The sequence below is a fragment of the Panulirus ornatus genome, chromosome 36 (genome assembly GCF_036320965.1).
Source record: "Panulirus ornatus isolate Po-2019 chromosome 36, ASM3632096v1, whole genome shotgun sequence".
In the NCBI taxonomy this organism is placed as follows: domain Eukaryota; kingdom Metazoa; phylum Arthropoda; class Malacostraca; order Decapoda; family Palinuridae; genus Panulirus; species Panulirus ornatus.
In genome coordinates this window covers 9,833,237-9,846,073 of record NC_092259.1, presented here as the reverse complement: position 1 = coordinate 9,846,073, position 12,837 = coordinate 9,833,237, and the positions used below count along the sequence as shown (strand labels likewise).

Genomic DNA, 12,837 nt, shown 5'->3' with positions numbered 1-12,837 from the left:
AGTGATGGTTGTCACTGCCAGACAAAATTCAAGGGAGGTCAATAGTTCTTTATTCGCAAGTGTTTAGATGTAGAAAAATGCATATTTCAAAATGCTCTTCAAAGCTTTTCTTTCTCTGAAGTACAATTTCTTTCCCTTTCTTTTTTTTAGCAGAACAAGAGACAGTGCACTTCAACTCAAATAATGTGTCCAAGGCAGATTCTCATTCTCCACTCACCCAACTGGATCCCAGTGATATGAAAGAAGACCTCCCGAAAGCTGACCCAGCAGTGTTTAATAGGTAGTACAATAGCCAAATAAACTCATGGTTTTCATATCAAAATTAGTAATATTGTGAGACCAGAATGTTTCATTTTATATTTCCAAATATTCAACTTTGGCATCACCAAGTTTTCACCCTCTATTGTAAAACATCGTAAGAATTTTATACATTTCGTGGTACTCTTGCCACTTTTATATACTGTCACATTAAGACTTAAGGAGGAGAACAGTTATCTAGATTATTATCCTTAATAAACAAGTATTGTGTTGGGTTTTCCTTGTGCAGGTAATTTCAGGTATTTTTCTGTGAAGTGAATTGTCTTCCCCATTACACTATGGTGGTATACTTCATGTTTTGGGGCAGGTTAGGGACTGTGCATATTAGCTTTAAGCCCATGAAAGGCTTGTTTTTATGCTATACCCCTCTTTTAATCTCATCCATCTCTCAAGGTACCTTGCTCTGTAAAGTTGGCTGGAGGTTTGAGATTGAGTATCAGAACAAATGTATAGTGAATTTATCGCAGCTTTATGTCATAGGAGAGAAGGAAGGGTGTCAGCATAGTGAGAGACTGCAGTATTGCTTTGAACAGAATTTTTATGCAACTCTCTGGTAAACAGTATTGTAATGTTTTAACTGCATGCAGTGTGACTGGCATTTTCAGTCTTGTGTTCATCTGTCTTGCCAACTAAATTAGACAGTTTTATTTGGAGAATTCATAGATGAAGGGTAGGTGAGGGCTCTATATTGAAACTTACTTTTCACAAGCTCAAAGCTGATTTTCTGAACCATTTGTATTTGTTGCAAGCAAAATTTTAGTTTCTTTTCAGCATTATAATAGATTTTTTGTCATTCATTCATTGATGATGCATATTTACTTTGTTCAGACTTGAATTGTCTTAAAAATTGAGCAAAAATGATTGTAGGATATATCTGTACTGTTGTCTATTAAAAAAGAAATTCTTTCTAAAAATACTTTGCAGGATTGTAACAAAGCTGTGTGAGGCACTTAATATGGATCTTCTTGGTATAGACGTTGTGATTGATAGCAGCACTGAAAAATATGGCATTATTGATGTTAATGCTTTTCCTAGTAAGTGCAGCTTTTAATTTGTTATTCTTTCTGAGTTTCAACTTGCATAAAGCGATGGTAAGCATTCTTATACCAGTTAGGTTATTCTCTAATACTTCCTTGACAGGTTACTTAAATTACCCTGAGCAGGACAGAATAGCTGTCATATTTAAGATATTGTAGTTATTATATGAAAACATATTTTTTATATGCATATTCAGGATGGTTTGCAAAGTGAGAGTCATGGAGAGTGGTTTGGTGAAGAGAGCAGAGATGGTTAAAGCTTTACAAAGGATGAAATGTGGCAAGGTGGCTGGAATGGACAGAAATGCAGTTGAATTTATTAAGAGGGGGTGACTGTGGTGTTGATAGGTTAGTTAGGATTTTCAGTGTATGTATGGATCATGGTGAGGTTCCTAAGGATTGGCGGAATGCATGTATAGTGCTGTTGTATAGAGGCAAATGGGATAAAGGCATGTTCAAACTTCATTGGTATAAGTTTGTTGTGTATGCCTGGTAAGTTGTATAGGAGGGTATTGATTACGAGGATGAAGGCATTTACAGAGCATCAGAATGGGGTGGAATAGTTTGGTTTCAGAATGTGTTTGGGAAATACTTAGAGAAACTGATGGATTTGTATGTGGCATTTTTGGATGTGGAGAAAGCACATGATAGGGTTGAAAAGCATTCCTTGTGGAAGGTCCTTAGAATATGCAGTGTAGGAGAAAAGCTGCTAGAAGCAGTGAAAAGTTTTTATTAAGGGTGTAAAGCACATGTTGCGAGCAGGAAGAGAGTACAGTGAATAGTTTTAAGTGAAGTTGGTCTTGCAGTGATGTTTGATGTCACCATGGTTGTTCATTTTGTTTATGGTTGGGGTGGTAAGGGAGGTAAATATGATAGCCTTGGAGAGGGGGCAAATAAAAAGTTTATGGGAGTATGAAAAAGCCTAGGAAGTGAGTCAGTTGTTGTGTGCTGATGATACAGTATTAGTTGCAGATTCAAGAGAGAAACTGCAGAGATTGGTGACTGACAGTGAGTGAAAAGTTGAAGTTGTGAGTAAATGTGGACAAAAGTGAGGCTGGAAAAGTTAGTTGGGATATGAGTTTGAATTGGGAAAATTCAGAAGTGAATTGTTTTAGATACATGAGACTGAATATGGCAGCAAATGGAACCATGGAAGCAGAAGTAAGTTATGGGTGAAGGGATGAAGGTTCTGGGAGCATTGAAAAATATATGGAAAGAGATATTAATATCTGGGAGGGCAAAAATGGGTGTTTGAAGGTATAATAGTTCCAGCAATTTTGTGTAGGTACAAGGCATGGACTATAGACAAGGGTGTGCAGAGGAGGAAGGGGGTGATGGAAATATAATGTTTGAGGACAATATGCAGTTTAAGGAGGTTTGATCCAGTAAGTAAGAAAAGGATAAGAGAGGTGTGTGGTAATAAGAAGAGTGAATGAAGATGAAGGTGATACGTTGAAATGGTTTAAACATAGTGAGAGAATGAGCCAGGAAAGGTTGACAAAGATGTATGTGTCAGAAGTGGAGGGAAAAAGGAAAAGGTGACCAAATTGGAGAAGGAAGGATGGAGTTATTGTTCTGAGTGATTGTGACCTGAACATGCAGCAAGGTGAAAGGTATGCATGGGATAGAGTGAATTGGAATGATATACAGGGGTCAACGTGCAGTCAGTGAACTGAACCAGGGCATGTGAAGTGGCTTTTAGAACCATGGAAAAATTTGTAGGGCTTTTTTGTCCTGTTTGTGGATTGGGAGTTGTGGTTTCAGTGCATTGCAAATGACAGCTTGAGAATGGATGTGAGCAAATGTGGCTTTTCCTCATCTGTTTCTGGTACTACCAAGATGTTATTGGACTCAATAACACTGCGAGTAAAATGTCACCTTCAAGGAGGGCAATCATCATCACTGGATGAAAAGGAACAGTTCCAAGTTCTACTACCCTCAAGGATGTCAAGCAAATGCAATTTTATTCTTCTTTAGGGGAAGATAGTGCATTGATAATGGATAGATAATTTAAAGGGTAAATCTTGGAGGGCTTTTGATTTCTTTTTTATTTTTGTTTCTTTTAGCTACCATAAATAAATGTAAGTGAATGACTTTGTGTGAAATTTCTCCATTGACTGTGTTTTTAATATGCTAGGTTATGACTCGGTACCTAATTTGATGGAACATCTAGTGGACCTCTTGATCATGCGAATGGATCATTCAGCTCCTGTAAATACCACAAGAATATCAGAAAGTAAGAATAAACCAGGCCTTACAACTCCACCTGACCATCCACAGGAAGACTCTGGTGTAGATACAGGGTAGTGAACTGTGTCACTGTTACATGTTTGTATCTGACTAGTCAAGTTTTGAAGATTTCAGTACATTCCATATCTCTTGTCAGTTATATTGTTCATCCAAAAGTTAGATATTTAGATATGACATCTCTGTGTGTGATTCAGTCTCAGATTTAGGAGAAATTTCAAAGATGCATTTCTGTAGAAGTTGCTCAATCTACATTTAAGAATTCTTTGGGGGTAAAGTTTTATAGTAGATAGCTTAATTAAGGCTTACTTTTAATACTGAAGAGACTTCTCCCTAGTATTAGAAATGAGAACCTAATAGTATTATGACACCATACAACGAAGTTTTTGAGTGATAGTAATTTTATGGTTGTGCTACTTTGAAGTGACATCTTTATGCTTCCAAAAATATATATTTCATTATTCTTAGTTGCTGTGTGAAATCTATGATTTCATGAAGGTGTGTGTGTGTTTGTAATTAAATTTTCCACTATGAATGCAAAGAATCTGGTAGAATGAAGTTTCCTGGTATGATAGGATTCAATAATAATAATATTTAGTTACTTGTTCAGTAGATTTTTTTTCCATTATGCGGTAAAGAACTGTCTTGAAACATGTTCTGATGATAATGTTGTGCAACGAATGTTTGATTGAGACAATTGATATGATATTAGAAGCTTATGTTGAATCATAGGTTAAGGACTAGACTAGTGTCTGCAGCTTAGTATTGATACTTGGCCATTGTGTTGATATAACATTGTTGGTGCTGGAAAATGCGTGTGTGGTGACATAATTTTTTTCAGTTTTTTATATACAGATTGATGAATACTGTTGTTTACAGTGACTTTCAGGTATCATGCAGACTTTTTCATGTTAACATCTACATTTGGTAAATGAGCAGTTGTTAGTGGATTGAGGACCAAATGTACAAATGATTTTGTTTATATCCAGGGCTGTAATGCAGCACATACCCATATGTGTTACTTTCATGATAGATTATGTGTTTGTGTCCACTTTCACCCATTGTTATATAGGGGCCCTATAACGAAAATATGGAAGTAGAATAGTGATTGATCAAGAAAAGAAAGGATGAATTGTACTTTCAATTTCTTAATTTTATAATTTAGTCATTGATGCAGTATGTACTTAATTATAATTTAGTCATTGATACAATATGTACTTAATCTTTTACGATCAATCTGAGGTTTCATAATTAATGTCTTATTTAAGGTATGCAAATCTTAATGTTAAGTATTAAGAGTTTTTAAATAAAGTATTCTACTTGTATTATTTTGTAAGGAGTAGGTAGAATTTATGACTCTGTTGTAATCATCATCTAAAATGGATCTTTCTAGCATAGGATTCCTATACCTCTAAAGGAAGTTGGTTAATTTTGCTTAATGTTTTATGTTAATTACGTTGATTAGTCATGCATATTTTAACCATCAAAAATGGTTGAACTATCATATATGTTGTTTTGTGCCCTTTATGGAAAATTAACAGCATTCTGCAGATATTAGGGCATTTTTACCTTTTAGTTTGATTGTAATCTAATATGAGACTGGTAACCCACACAGTATTCATTCTAACAAAGGATTATTTCACAATCATATTACACACCATAACAGCACACCCCAAATCATGTGCCATGGTTACTTAACTCCTGTATGTTATTTTTCCCTTGGTAGGAGCATTATTACTCAAATTGAAAGTATTTCTCAGTTATTGTGTGGTATTCAGGAATGAAGAACATATACCATATTATCAACTTGTAGATATAAACTCTTTTATGATTGGTTTAGAGTTGGTCATTATACTGCCCTGGAACTTCAGCTGTCTAGCCCATTACTAATAAGTTGCTAACCCCTTCAAAGACAGTCTTTGAATGTGTAAGCATTGTAATACTGAAGACCTACTACAAGTATTTTTCACTAGTCAGAATTACTTTTTTATTTCAAATATGAAGATGCATGTAGCTGCTTGTTTCTGGCAGCTGCATTTTAGAAAATTTTTCCTTTTTTGGTTGTAGCAGAATATAGCACATTTCCTGCTTTGTTAAGAGTAAGTTTACTGAGAGTACACATATATGGTGAATTTATGAAATTAGAATAGTTAGGAAATGAAGAAAGGTATGCATACAGTATTATCATTACATAACCCAAAGACCCCTCTTTTGGGGTCTTACAGTTTCATGGCTGCTTTCTACACAAGAACAGGGAAATGATGGACTCCTTTCGAGCAAGAAATTCCTTGATGAGACTACTCCTTTCTTTTATTGACAGTGATAGTCTCGCCGATGGTAACTTTCACTTGCAGTATAATCTTTTGCAGGCAGAGTATGGTAACATTAAAGTCCCTGAGGATTGGCAAAATGCAAGTATACTGCCATTGTTTAAAGGCAAGGAGGATAAACTTGAATGTTTGAAGTACAGAGGCATAAGTTTGCTGAGTACATATATCTGTTAGGTTGTATGGGAGAGTAGTGATTGAGAGTGAAGGCATGTACAGAGCATCAGACAGGGGAGGAACAGTATGGTTTCAGAAGTGGTAGAGGATGTGTGGATCAGGTGCCACTGGAATGGATGAAAGCAGCAAGTATGTATGGGCGTTTATGTATATACATGTGTATATGGGTTGGTTGGGCCATTCTTTCATCTGTTTCCATGTGCTACCTCGCTAAGGCATGTATGAATATGTACAAGTATATATATGTGTGTGTCTGTGTATGTATATGTATTTATACATTGAAATGTGTAGGTATGTATATGTGCGTGTGTGGGCGTTTATGTATATACATGTGTATGTGGGTGGGTTGGGCCATTCTTTTGTCTTGTTTCCTTGCATTACCTCGCTAACGCGGGAGACAGCAACAGAGTATAATAAATATTTGAATGATGATATAATAATAAATATATGAATAATATAAACATATATATATATATATATATATATATTCCCTGGGGATAGGGGAGAAAGAATACTTCCCACGTATTCCCTGCGTGTCGTAGAAGGCGACTAAAAGGGAAGGGAGCGGGGGGCTGGAAATCCTCCCCTCTCGTTTTTTTTTTTTTTTTTTTTTTAATTTTCCAAAAGAAGGAACAGAGAAGAGGGCCAGGTGAGGATATTCCCTCAAAGGCCCAGTCCTCTGTTCTTAACGCTACCTCGCTATCGCGGGAAATAGCGAATAGTATGAAAAAAAAAAGGGTAGTGAGTGGTGGGATGAAGAAGTAAGAGTATTAGTGAAAGAGAAGAGAGAGGCATTTGGACGATTTTTGCAGGGAAAAAATGCAATTGAGTGGGAGAAGTATAAAAGAAAGAGACAGGAGGTCAAGAGAAAGGTGCAAGAGGTGAAAAAAAGGGCAAATGAGAATTGGGGTGAGAGACTATCAGTAAATTTTAGGGAGAATAAAAAGATGTTCTGGAAGGAGGTAAATAGGGTGCGTAAGACAAGGGAGCAAATGGGAGCTTCAGTGAAGGGCGTAAATGGGGAGGTGATAACAAGTAGCGGTGATGTGAGAAGGAGATGGAATGAGTATTTTGAAGGTTTGTTGAATGTGTCTGATGACAGAGTGGCAGATATAGGGTGTTTTGGTCGAGGTGGTGTGCAAAGTGAGAGGGTTAGGGAAAATGATTTGGTAAACAGAGAAGAGGTAGTAAAAGCTTTGCGGAAGATGAAAGCCGGCAAGGCAGCAGGTTTGGATGGTATTGCAGTGGAATTTATTAAGAAAGGGGGTGACTGTATTGTTGACTGGTTGGTAAGGTTATTTAATGTATGTACGACTCATGGTGAGGTGCCTGAGGATTGGCGGAATGCGTGCATAGTGCCATTGTACAAAGGCAAAGGGGATAAGAGTGAGTGCTCAAATTACAGAGGTATAAGTTTGTTGAGTATTCCTGGTAAATTATATGGGAGGGTATTGATTGAGAGGGTGAAGGCATGTACAGAGCATCAGATTGGGGAAGAGCAGTGCGGTTTCAGAAGTGGTAGAGGATGTGTGGATCAGGTGTTTGCTTTGAAGAATGTATGTGAGAAATACTTAGAAAAGCAAATGGATTTGTATGTAGCATTTATGGATCTGGAGAAGGCATATGATAGAGTTGATAGAGATGCTCTGTGGAAGGTATTAAGAATATATGGTGTGGGAGGCAAGTTGTTAGAAGCAGTGAAAAGTTTTTATCGAGGATGTAAGGCATGTGTACGTGTAGGAAGAGAGGAAAGTGATTGGTTCTCAGTGAATGTAGGTTTGCGGCAGGGGTGTGTGATGTCTCCATGGTTGTTTAATTTGTTTATGGATGGGGTTGTAAAGGAGGTAAATGCAAGAGTCCTGGAAAGAGGGGCAAGTATGAAGTCTGTTGGGGATGAGAGAGCTTGGGAAGTGAGTCAATTGTTGTTCGCTGATGATACAGCGCTGGTGGCTGATTCATGTGAGAAACTGCAGAAGCTGGTGACTGAGTTTGGTAAAGTGTGTGGAAGAAGAAAGTTGAGAGTAAATGTGAATAAGAGCAAGGTTATTAGGTACAGTAGGGGTGAGGGTCAAGTCAATTGGGAGGTGAGTTTGAATGGAGAAAAACTGGAGGAAGTGAAGTGTTTTAGATATCTGGGAGTGGATCTGTCAGCGGATGGAACCATGGAAGCGGAAGTGGATCATAGGGTGGGGGAGGGGGCGAAAATTTTGGGAGCCTTGAAAAATGTGTGGAAGTCGAGAACATTATCTCGGAAAGCAAAAATGGGTATGTTTGAGGGAATAGTGGTTCCAACAATGCTGTATGGTTGCGAGGCGTGGGCTATGGATAGAGATGTGCGCAGGAGGATGGATGTGCTGGAAATGAGATGTTTGAGGACAATGTGTGGTGTGAGGTGGTTTGATCGAGTAAGTAACGTAAGGGTAAGAGAGATGTGTGGAAATAAAAAGAGCGTGGTCGAGAGAGCAGAAGAGGGTGTTTTGAAATGGTTTGGGCACATGGAGAGAATGAGTGAGGAGAGATTGACCAAGAGGATATATGTGTCGGAGGTGGAGGGAACGAGGAGAAGAGGGAGACCAAATTGGAGGTGGAAAGATGGAGTGAAAAAGATTTTGTGTGATCGGGGCCTGAACATGCAGGAGGGTGAACGGAGGGCAAGAAATAGAGTGAATTGGAGTCATGTGGTATACAGGGGTTGACGTGCTGTCAGTGGATTGAAGCAAGGCATGTGAAGCGTCTGGGGTAAACCATGGAAAGCTGTGTAGGTATGTATATTTGCGTGTCTGGACGTGTGTATGTACATGTGTATGGGGGGGGGGGGGTTGGGCCATTTCTTTCGTCTGTTTCCTTGCGCTACCTCGCAAACGCGGGAGACAGCGACAAAGTATAAAAAAAAAAAAAAAAAAAAAAAAAAAAATGAAAAAAAAAAAAAAAAATATATATATATATATATATATAAGTTTTTATCGAGGATGTAAGGCATGTGTACGTGTAGGAAGAGAGGAAAGTGATTGGTTCTCAGTGAATGTAGGTTTGCGGCAGGGGTGTGTGATGTCTCCATGGTTGTTTAATTTGTTTATGGATGGGGTTGTTAGGGAGGTAAATGCAAGAGTTTTGGAAAGAGGGGCAAGTATGAAGTCTGTTGGGGATGAGAGAGCTTGGGAAGTGAGTCAGTTGTTGTTCGCTGATGATACAGCGCTGGTGGCGGATTCATGTGAGAAACTGCAGAAGCTGGTGACGGAGTTTGGTAAAGTGTGTGGAAGAAGAAAATTAAGAGTAAATGTGAATAAGAGCAAGGTTATTAGGTACAGTAGGGTTGAGGGTCAAGTCAATTGGGAGGTGAGTTTGAATGGAGAAAAACTGGAGGAAGTGAAGTGTTTTAGATATCTGGGAGTGGATCTGTCAGCGGATGGAACCATGGAAGCGGAAGTGGATCATAGGGTGGGGGAGGGGGCGAAAATTTTGGGAGCCTTGAAAAATGTGTGGAAGTCGAGAACATTATCCCGGAAAGCAAAAATGGGTATGTTTGAAGGAATAGTGGTTCCAACAATGTTGTATGGTTGCGAGGCGTGGGCTATGGATAGAGTTGTGCGCAGGAGGATGGATGTGCTGGAAATGAGATGTTTGAGGACAATGTGTGGTGTGAGGTGGTTTGATCGAGTAAGTAACGTAAGGGTAAGAGAGATGTGTGGAAATAAAAAGAGCGTGGTTGAGAGAGCAGAAGAGGGTGTTTTGAAGTGGTTTGGGCACATGGAGAGAATGAGTGAGGAAAGATTGACCAAGAGGATATATGTGTCGGAGGTGGAGGGAACGAGGAGAAGAGGGAGACCAAATTGGAGGTGGAAAGATGGAGTGAAAAGGATTTTGTGTGATCGGGGCCTGAACATGCAGGAGGGTGAAAGGAGGGCAAGGAATAGAGTGAATTGGAGCGATGTGGTATACAGGGGTTGACGTGCTGTCAGTGGATTGAATCAAGGCATGTGAAGCGTCCGGGGTAAACCATGGAAAGCTGTGTAGGTATGTATATTTGCGTGTGTGGACGTGTGTATGTACATGTGTATGGGGGGGGGGGGTTGGGCCATTTCTTTCGTCTGTTTCCTTGCGCTACCTCGCAAACGCGGGAGACAGCGACGAGGTATAAAAAAAAAAAAAAAATATATATATATATATATATATATATATATATATATATATATATTCCTAGGGATAGGGGAGAAAGAATACTTCCTTGTGTGTCGTAGAAGGTGACTAAAAGGGAAGGGAGCGGGGTGCTGGAAATCCTCCCCTCTCGTTTTTAATTTTCCAAAAGGAGGAACAGAGAAGGGGGCCCAAGTGAGGATTTCCCTCAAAGGCTCTGTCCTCTGTTCTGTACGCTACCTCGCGAACGCGGGAAATAGCAAATAGTATGAAAAAATGTATATGTATGTATATGTTGAAATATATAGGTATGTATATATGTGTGTGTGGGCGTTTATGTATATACATGTGTATGTGGGTGGGTTGGGCCATTCTTTCGTCTGTTTCCTTGCACTACCTCGTTAATGCGGGAGACAGCGACTAAGTATAGTAATGATAATGAAAATATATATATATATATATATATATAGAGAGAGAGAGAGAGAGAGAGAGAGAGGGAGGGAGAGAGAGAGGTTTAGTTTTGGCTAGATTTTCTTTTTTTATTGAAAAAATCAAAATTTAAAAGGTTGGATATGTCTCTCTTCCGCTCTTTGTGTTCCACTTTAGTGAGATTACACAAGGAAAAGAAGACTAAGGGCTTTACTTTATACCCAGCACCAGTATTGGAGCTTAGTAGCACCTGGAGTAATGGCAATTCTAACCTTAGAAACTAAAAGGCTCAAATTCTTGGCATATGCCTGTACCACTTTTGGTGGTCTATTGGAATCCAGCTGGAGGATGAGCGCCAGTCTAGACCTGTCTTTTGTGTATTTGATAAATTTTTGTTTCTTTAAATATGTTTTTTTATCATGACTTTATTTGATTACGATGTTATTAATAATTTTTTATTGTAAGTGAAAAAATTAGATGTAGCCCTGAATCTTCAGCAGAAACTTAGTTTCTAAAGACTTAGTGTCAAGGATTGCGATTATGAATCTTAACCCCAACAGGTACTTGTCAAGAAAAGAGTTAGTTACATTAGTTTATTTGTCCGTTTATATATTATTGGGGTGGAATTGTATCACTAAACAGTTTCAAAGATGTTTTCATAATGTTCCCAATATTTTAAAAACACAGAATAGAGACATTACCTTTAAACTCTTGCAATGAGAGTGACCAATTATGAGGGAATGCTTCCATGTAGTTGTGTCAGGAAAATGTAGAGTTATGGTTGAATTTTGTTTCTACTGAAACAGATGATACTGCAGAATGAGATGACAATGAGATGTATGAAATACCATTTTGAGTCAAGCTGAAGGACAAAGGAAAAGAACAAACATTTTGGGAGTTTTATCGGAATATTTGTATTCTATTGTATATTGTGGTACCATGCAAGTAATTTATGTTTTATTGATATATTTTTTTGTTGTTGTCATGTATATTTTTTTGGTTAACTAGAAATTTGTGTGGATTCTTTACAAAGATTTTTGCTGTGATATTCTGTGGTTTGCAGTTTTTCACAAGTTATGATATGAAAATTCTTTCAACATCTTTGGAACTTAATAAAATGTCATCCTTTAACAAGCTTTTATTTGCTGAAATAAAATTCACATTTCAGTGTATTAGCAGTATACAAATAGACTAATCATCAGAAAATTGATTCTTTATATTTTGCATTTGCTGGTCAAGGATTGCCATTTGGCTCTGATAGTACTATTTTAAACAGGTAACCTGTATTTCCTGTAGAATTTGATCCAACTCCATTTTTGTTTCTTCCTTGAAGCAGCCACTTGATGAAGAACAGCAGCATTTGTTGGAACAAATTTGAGTCCCAAATGACTTTAGTCTGTATCCCCAGGATAAGTTTCTTCAGGGTACTCATATGAGGTCACAATAATGCTTGCAAGTCTTCCACGAGGAACTATAGGCTAGCTTCCATTTGTGATGATGAACTATCTTATATCAAGTAGTTCAGGGGTAGAAATGCTCTGAGATGACTGCCAGTGACTGAATCTGAAAAGTTTTTGAAAAATAATTTCGAAATACATATCAAAGCAGAAATATCTCAATTGGAGCATATAGATAGAAAGCTAAAGTGATGGACAGACAAATTATGTATTATTTTTTCACTCGCAATTTCCCGCGTTGGCGACCAAAGGACAGCCTTAGAGGGAATATATATATATATATATATATATATATATATATATATATATATATATATATAAATGAGTTATTACCAGACCACCTGCACGAGGTTACACCGCAACTGGTTACATTTGTGGAAGCCTGTATCAGAGGGAGTGCAGTATCATCGAAGAACTTCTTATTACAAAGCAGTACACATTTTCCAGCTACTGGCAGTATCCTATCCTTGGACTGCAACAGCCTAATTGATCTTCCATGTCATCCATTATAATGATTAGATACTTTAATAACCAACTAAAATATATGTTGAACCTGCAGGCTCTACCGCTTGAGACATTGCCAACCCTCTGTGGCGGCTACGTAAGACTCTTTAAATCAGAACTAAATATATGCTCTTGTATAATTTTCGGAAATATATACATGGGTAATATATTAATATTTCAAGTATTTTTGATATCCCTAATGATATA

The 12,837-nt window shown here is 37.9% G+C and overlaps 1 protein-coding gene and 1 long non-coding RNA gene across 6 annotated transcripts in view; one reads left to right on the top strand and one right to left on the bottom strand.

Moving 5' to 3' along the window:
- The window catches only part of LOC139760326 (inositol-tetrakisphosphate 1-kinase-like), a 42,696-nt gene extending 30,893 nt beyond the window's left edge, over nt 1-11,803 (top strand). For 4 of the 5 annotated variants that reach the window (XM_071683340.1, XM_071683339.1, XM_071683338.1 and 1 more), the window contains 3 exons: nt 151-280; nt 1,243-1,352; nt 3,493-11,803. In XM_071683340.1, the coding sequence (XP_071539441.1) occupies nt 151-280; nt 1,243-1,352; nt 3,493-3,662 (410 nt within the window). In that variant the 3' untranslated portion in view covers nt 3,663-11,803. The remainder of the gene's footprint in view (nt 1-150; nt 281-1,242; nt 1,353-3,492) is intronic. The other variant, XM_071683336.1, reaches the window with a different exon arrangement.
- On the bottom strand, nt 11,795-12,640 carry LOC139760327 (uncharacterized). Its single transcript, XR_011715312.1, has 2 exons — nt 12,460-12,640; nt 11,795-12,232 (listed from the first exon to the last, which is right to left on the bottom strand). It is a non-coding gene; the product is annotated as an uncharacterized lncRNA (long non-coding RNA).
- Nucleotides 12,641-12,837: the final 197 nt, after the last annotated feature.